General features: G+C 41.7%; 1 protein-coding gene across 1 annotated transcript; it reads right to left on the bottom strand.

Moving 5' to 3' along the window:
- Window positions 1-1,449: 1,449 nt before the first annotated feature.
- SELENOK (selenoprotein K) lies at window positions 1,450-7,733 on the bottom strand. The gene is made up of 4 exons (XM_021695213.1): window positions 7,632-7,733; window positions 3,692-3,782; window positions 2,122-2,205; window positions 1,450-1,540 (listed from the first exon to the last, which is right to left on the bottom strand). Exons 1-4 carry the CDS (start codon window positions 7,648-7,650, stop codon window positions 1,450-1,452), a joined length of 285 nt encoding a protein of 94 aa, XP_021550888.1. The 5' UTR covers window positions 7,651-7,733.
- Between the last annotated feature and the right edge of the window lie 303 nt (window positions 7,734-8,036).

Here is an 8,036-nt window from a genome sequence, read left to right as displayed (position 1 = left end):
AAAATTGTCTTATAATTGCCCCTTATGTTTGAAGATCAGTATGTCACCACATCTCCATTTCCTGGCAAATAGGGTTGAATAAATACTTCCAAATACTTGACCAAATGCTTCCAAATAAATATAAAAATGCTTTTACCAAGGGCGCCTGGGTGGCTCAGTTGGTTAAGCATCTGCCTTTGGCTCAAGTCATGATCCCAGCCAGGGTCCTGGGGCCGAGCCCCGTGTTAGGCTCCCTGCTCAGTGGGGAGTCTGCTTCTTCCTCTGCACACCCCGCCCCCCGCTTGTGTGCTCACTCTCAAAATCTTACAAAAAAAAATGCTTTTACCTGAAACACTTTGGTTCAAAGACTGTTCAACACAAAGCAGAATTATCTGTATTATTCATTTTTCCAAGGTATTTCAGTGCCTATTACATGTAGACACTGTTCAAAGCATTGGGGTAAAAAAGACAAAAATCCCTAACCTCACTGAGCTTCCATTCTAGTTTAAGAGTATGAGAGTTACCAGCGTTCATGGGGGTGAAAGCCAACATGCAGTATCTTAAGCAATGATTTAGAATTCAAATTTGTCAATATAACACAGAAGTCTAGGATTTTAAAGACCACCTAGCCAATCTTCATTTTGTAGCTCAGGTTTGCTGGTTATGGCTTTATAATTACCCTGATAATTATATCTGGTAGCAAATCTGATACTCTGTATTGAAGATTCATAGGACAAATATGTTTCAAGATAAAATTGTATGCATACTACTGGAATAAATACAATGTGATTTATTTATAAATGAGAACAAATTAACAATGAAAACTATTTCAGAAGTTAAAAAGGTGACACTAATTGTCCTGAATACACAACCTTTTATTTTTCTTCAAATTTGGAGTTTTTTAATTATACAAAGATGAGAAGTCAAGTTTTGTAACCTAAAAATATTTACTTATTAAAACTATATTAATACTTTCACAAACTGTACAAAATGATGAGACAAACATGTACATTTATAGAACTGCATGTCAGTCATGCCAGATCCCTGGGGAGGGAATTCCCAGCACGACCTCATTTGTCTGTGAGGACACAGAGCAATCCTTGTTCAGGCATACACATTCAATTCCTCATCCAGCATGGTCAGTGCTCTACTTCTTGATGGTTTCCCTCAGTTATGAATGTGCATGTCCAGTTGTCTGCTTCCTAGAGCAGACATTTACCTAAAAGAAAGTGTTATAACAATCAGTTACTAGTTATTAATTTGGATCTGCACCAAAAAAATCCAACAATTTTTTTTTAAAACGTTTTTTCAAAAGACACTGATAAATTTTTCAAGGGTTAAGATATATTTTTCCAAATAAGATGTCTGAATAATAACAAAGTATTGGGTAACTTCTATTTTCCTAAAGAAAACTTCTCTAAGAAGATATTTTCAAAATGTAATCTCTGCAGAGTAATTTCAGATTTTAAGTTACCTTCCTCATCCACCAGCCATTGGAGGAGGACTAGGGCCACGTAGATGATTAATTCGACCCATTCTTCTGGGAGGGTTGCCTGGTGGCCTAATAAAAGAAAAATTTAATTTCTACTGTTTAGTAGACATCAAGTGGTTCCTTTCAAACACTCAAACAGACCCCTTTCTTTATTTAAAATAGGAACTAACCAATTAGATCAGTAGTTGAGAAAATTCAAATAGTTACAGGGACCAGACACTTAATGCACATGAGAAAAGTGAGTCAAGCAAGAAATTGTGATGACCTAACAGTACTTCCTGAAAATAAACGCCAACTGAAACCCAGCTCCATGGAAATACAAGTCCAACCCCGTGCTGCTTCATCTTCTCTCATTTTCCTTAGCGGTGGAAATCCAGATTCTAAAGTGAAATCTCTAGATTTAATGGTGGTCATCAGTTTTCATCCTCTAATTTAGACTTTTCCCATAGGATATTTGATATACATTTTAGCTTTGTCAAATTGACTCTATCAAATCAGAGGCAACTTGACTTAATTTACAGTAAAGCATTAATTTTGCAAAATAGAATTTAAACCTTATATTTCCATGAGCCTATATCTATCCATCTATAATATTTAACTTAAAATTACGGAGTGGTAAAAATATCTATTATCAATTTAAAAAGCTCTACCCTCTTCCATCATCATATCTGGAATCAGAGGAGTTTCCATATCCTCTTCTCTTTTTCACATCTTGCTGAAGCAGAGTCTTGAAACTGAAACAAGGGGCAGAAAACAAAAATACCGCTTTCAACATTATAAAATGTATCTCCATAGTTTCAGTTATGTCTGTTAACAGATGACTAAACCAACTTAGTTCCAACCCCACATTTCTCGAAGCCAGCTGGACAACACCATGTAGCACATGTCTACACAGGTGCTATGTTCTGGCCAAAGCCACCATTCCTTGTCTTTCTTACATGCTAATAGGTCTCCTTGACAGAGTCAAGGAGTGACTCTGAAACCAGAGCCATCCCCAACTTCCTTCCTCCACTCAGCTATCAGGCCTCAGAGTCTGTTTTTACAGCATTGCACATTCATTTCCCCCACATTTCCCATGCCAACAGACTACCTAATGCTACTTTGCTGATGGAGGAGCCTAAGGTGGTGTGCCAGAGGCACAGGGCTTCTGGGAATCCATCTGAATGGAATTTTCTTTACTTGTGGACGGGGAAGAATTTAAGTTAAAACAATATTTTAAAAAAACAATAGGGAGTAGGTGAAATGTGAGACTTTAAGGAAGTTTTGCACTGGGTAACTTAAGGCCCCTCTGTCCCGTTGTATCTTTCTACAGAACCATCTCTTCCATTTTTCCCCCCCCTTCTATTTATGCTACATGCAGTCATCAGATTAATCTTTTTAAATCACAGCGACAATCCAATTAAGTATAAAGATCACAGTCTGCTACTCAAACTTCTCTGCCATCTTTCCTGTGTTTCTTCCACCTGGAGTAACTTCCTCTGATGTCCACCTCCCACAATCATGCCCAGCCCAACACCCACTGTAGTATGAATTAAAGTCAATGAAGTAAGGGGCAGTCTTCCACATCTCTGCATCCCTGCAGTTCTCTGCCATGTGACATTCAAATATAAATAAATAAATAAATAAATATATATATATATATATTCAAACTTAGCATGAGTAAGACTTGTTGGTAGTTGATGAACAATTTTCACAAAACAGCATGGGAAAGACCCAAAAATGCATTTAGCTAAGAATTGCTTGAAATTATGGTAAAGTTTAAATTTTTGTCTCCTGTGTTAATTCTAACAATTTAAAAAACAAATTTACTACTTGGGATATTTTTTATCAAGGTCTAACTCCCTTGTTGGTTTATTGTATAATATGGAGTAAAAGCTGCACACACTACTGCTGAAACAGCAGAGAGAAAGTGAGGCACTGTCATTTGGCATTAGAATAGGGAGGCCTGATCCCACAGACGCAGATTGAAATGGTTACCACCAAGGCTAAGCCACAGTCAAGCTACTTAACTATCATATTCAGACTTGCCAGATGTTTGGGGCAGCTTTACCACCACAAAAGTCTTAATTTCACTTAGCAGAAGCTAATAATTAAAATATATACATTATAATTAAAAACCTTCAGAAAGGCTCAGCTTGTTTAAGAACCTCAACATAAGGTACCTAATGTACTTCTGTTAACTTAAATATCAGGGCTAGTAAGAGCACTGTTAACACTTACAACAAAACCACAAACTCTGCTATTCCCCAGAAGAAATCTGTTATCAAAGATAATCTCCATGGGGACTGACTCCGGCTGTCCAATACTTGTCCTACAGACAAGAAAAAAGAAACTTCAGTTAGTACTACAAATCCTTGACACAACATGTATTACAATTAGTTGCTTAGGGAACAATAAAACTCAATTTTCAACTTGTTCACTCTTCCAGATGGCCAACACAAGGAAAGGTTTGTTATGTGTTCATCCTTCTAAGGAAGCGTTCAGGGAAGTAAAGCTCTATGATCTAGGGGTCATTCTTTTAACACGTCAAATGTTTTCCTATGTTCCTAATTTTGGTGAGTGACAATTCAGGTATTTTTTTCTCTTTTTAAATTGTGGCAAAATATAAATAAAAAAATTCCCATTTTAACCATTTTTAAGTGTACAGTTCTATGGCATTAAATACATTCACATTGTTGTACAACCATCACCATCTTCCATCTCCAGACCTTTTTAAATCTTCCCCCAGCTGAAACTCTGTACCCATTTAACACAAACTCCCCTTTTCTCCCTTCCCCTACTTCTGGCAACCACCCTTTTACTTTCTGTCTCTATGAATTTGACTGCTCTAGGAACCTCATATGAGGACTCAGACAGTATTCTTACTTTGATGACAGGCTTATGTCTTCAAGTCTCAACCATGTTGTAGATGTGTCAAACTTCCTTCTTTTTAAGGCTGACTAATATTCCATCATATGTATAGGCCACATTTTGTTTATGCATACATCTGTTGATGGACATTAGGTTGCTTCCACCCACTGGCTATTGTGACAATTCTGCTATGAATGCCGGTGCATGAATCTCTGTTTATTCCAGTATTTTGAGGAAACAAATGGAATGAGTGAATATAGAAGAATATTCACACCACTTCCACTTTCCTAAATGTGAAAATATTTCCTTTCACTTGCGAAGTCTCTTTCCTGTATAAAAAAAGTTGTTTATACACACTCTTACAAATCTTTACAGTTATGTTAAAATTTCCATAAATCAAAGAGTCTGGGTGTTCCAAGTACTGAAGAGAATTTGCCTTGTTCATTAAAATAACCACTATTTTTCTGTAATTCCACTGTAATGGGATGCTGTTGATTCTAATTATGGATTCCAGGTTTTTTTTTTTTTTTAAGGTTTATTTATTTGAGAGGGAGAGAGAGGGAAAGAGAGGACATGCACACACTAGCGGGGGAAAGGGCAGAGGGACAGAGGAACAAGCAGACTCCCCACTGAGCAGGGAGCCAGACACTGGGCTCAAGCCCAGGACCCTGGGATCATGACCTGAGTTGCGAAATCAAGAGTCGCACATCTAAGCAACTGAGCCACCCAGGTGCCCGTATGGACTCCAGTTTTGTCTTAAGCACAAATGAGGATCTGTTTTTCAAACCACTTTAAATAATGGAGCTACAACATGAAAAGTTAGTGCTCTAGTTTTAGCCTTGAGAATTAAAAGGTCAGAATATTTTGGGAGAAGAGCTGTCAACCACCTCTCCTTTCCATTTTCTCAAGGGCTTCACCACACTCACCTCCACCTCCTCAGTCAGGGTCTACAACTCCTCTTTCTTTGTCTGCCTTACTTTCAAGGATCCACTTGGACCTGAGCTCTCAATGGAGCTATTGACAAAAAAGGGATACACTTCAAGACAGAGCATGGGTGACGCGCTTGGTTCTGCCTCTTACTAGCTCTGCTTCATTGGCTGATGTGATATTTTCCTGCTCTGAGAAAAAGTTTTGCAAGGCTAGTTATCATTTAGGATTGCTGAAGAAAAACTCTTGTGACAGTAACAGAAATGTTTCCTCACTGTGAAGTGCTGATAAATTCAACCCTTCTAAAAGACATTTAACTAGAACACATCAATTCCTTCTTTGTGACTCTAAAGAACCCTTTGTATGCACTTGCATTGTTCTATCTTGCTTTTAGCACTTTTCCCTCCTAGTTTCCGAAGGCAGAAACCTCCCCTCCCCTCCCAATACCCACAGAGGGAATTAAGTTGCTTGGATGTAACTGGCATTTCTCAACTATAACAGTGAGATAAAAGGCCTTAATAGGACCTTTATTTATGTGGATCCACTATTAAGGGACAGGTGAGGCTAGGTAGGGGAGTGATAGGTAGTGGGCTATGGGATCAGGCTCACAAAAATCACAAAAATATGGAGGTGTAAGGAAACCAGAGATAAGGGAACAAACCAGACCACCCTGCCCTAGGTGTCAGAGGTGGGGTCTTGTTATGACAGCTACTTGTGACCAACAAAGAATTACGGACCCTAACAAGGAAGTAAGCCATTGAAGGTGTTATTACTAGTACTTACTCAATGGTGCTATCAATAGAGATGTTAAAAGGATTTAAGTTCCCTGGTTAGTTTTCTATAAAAGACCAACCCTAAAGGCCCTCGAGTGGCAACCCTGTCAGAACCCCTCTCACTCCTGAGAGCTTTTTCTTATCCTCACTTAATAAAACTCCCATCGCTTTACTCACTCTCTTGTCCTCGAGATTCATTTTTCGACTCGGTGAGACAAGAACCTCACTCTCCCACTTCACTATGACAATGCATACACACGAAGACATACTACAAAGAATTACTCAATAATGCATAAATAGAAGCTGCCAGCCTTTAGCCACAAAGGATATAACAAAGTCTGCAAGTGCCCCAAATACGATGAAACTTTGATGCTTTTGTGTAGGGTCCATCAACCTACTTGTTTCATTTTTAATTGGGCGAGGAGGAGGGGAGCCATTTTGAAGTGCAGAGAAATGCAAAGTGCACTCAGCCAGAAGACTTCTCACTCATCGCCTTAATCCTCTCTGATGATAAACAGATGACTCAAATAGAACAAGGACCTAGCTCCAGCGATCCTGCTTGTTAAGACTGCACCAAGGCATTGATTTCACCTGAGTCAAACAGGTGGGCAGACAGTTTTGGCATTGGTCTGACCCAGTCATACTGTGTCCTTCCTTTCCAGACACTTTTTTAAATTAAAATTTATTTTGGAGAGAAAGAGCGAGAGATCAAGCGCAGGGGGTAGGGGCAAAGGGAGCGAGAATTCCAAGCCGACTCCCCGATGAGCGCGGAGCCCCAGGCGGGGCAGATCCCACCCCCGCCAGATCATGACCTGAGCCAAACCAAGTGTCCGATGACGCTCAACCGACTGAGCCACCCAAGTGCCACCAGACACTTTCTTTGTAGAGTCACTGAATTAAGTCACTCTCAGATTCTCTACTCTGGGAATAGTTACCTTGTTCCTACAGGGGGCGGTGCTTCTTCCTGTGCCCCTTGGAATTAGGGCAAAAAAAATTACGTGTATGACTAGCTACCAACTCCTGGGGGCGGGGGAGGGGGAAGGGAAGCCGACCCTATTTATTTAATTCTCCTCATACATTATAGAGAAAGACCGTCTAGTAGATAACAGCAAGGACGCTGACAACAGTCACCTCTGCTCGAAACCCAACTGAACCATTAACTACCTTAGTGCTGCTAGGCAACCTACTGGACCTAGCTGCGCTTCAGAATCTCCGCCCCTAAAACGGGACAGCAAAACAACTACCTGAACAGGGCTCCTGTAGAGACTGAACAGGTTGATCGCGAAAAAGTTAAAACAGCGCCTCACACACAGGCGCTACGCAGACGGTGTTAACCCTGTTGTCCTAACTAGCTAAGGACGCGGGCGTCCGAGAGCAAAGACCACGATGGCGACACCCACAGTCAGAAGGTGGGCGAGGGCGCCAGGCAGCCGGCACCGTCGTCACCACCGGGACCTAAGCCCCCGCCTGCGGGCTCAGGGACGCTCGGCTGACGCGGCGCAGGGCCGAGAGACTTCGAGAAAGCCGCGCCGGGCCGGCGGGCGAGGATGGAAGAAACCCGGGTCCGGCTTCCCGGACCAGCGGCCGCCCCCGAAGACCCTACAACTCACCATTCGAGATGTAAACCATCTTCACCCCTTATTCCCGTCTTCCGGAGCGACTGAGGGGCTTGGCCCCTCTCGGCCTCGGTATCTCCCTCTGCGCCCCGCCCTTGAACGTCACAGCCCACAGTTAGACCAACCGGCGACGGAAGAAGGAGGTGGACAGAACCCATTGGCTGCTGGGAGGGACACGCACACGACTGCCGTTTTTTTTGCGTCGTCACGCTGGCGACTTCCGGTAGAGCAAAGGCTGCCGGGCAGGTGACCGGAAGTGATGTTTGGGATTTAACCCGTAATCTCGCGCCTTTCTGACTCCTGGAGTTGAGCATTGAAGAGTTCGTGTCCACCGCCCGGTGAAGAGAAATTGTTTTCTAGTTGCTTGATGGGCCCAGGGTCGGGAAGGCGAAACTCTAC

The sequence above is a fragment of the Neomonachus schauinslandi genome, chromosome 1 (assembly GCF_002201575.2).
Source record: "Neomonachus schauinslandi chromosome 1, ASM220157v2, whole genome shotgun sequence".
Taxonomy (NCBI): domain Eukaryota; kingdom Metazoa; phylum Chordata; class Mammalia; order Carnivora; family Phocidae; genus Neomonachus; species Neomonachus schauinslandi.
This window is presented reverse-complemented; position numbering and strand designations above follow the sequence as displayed.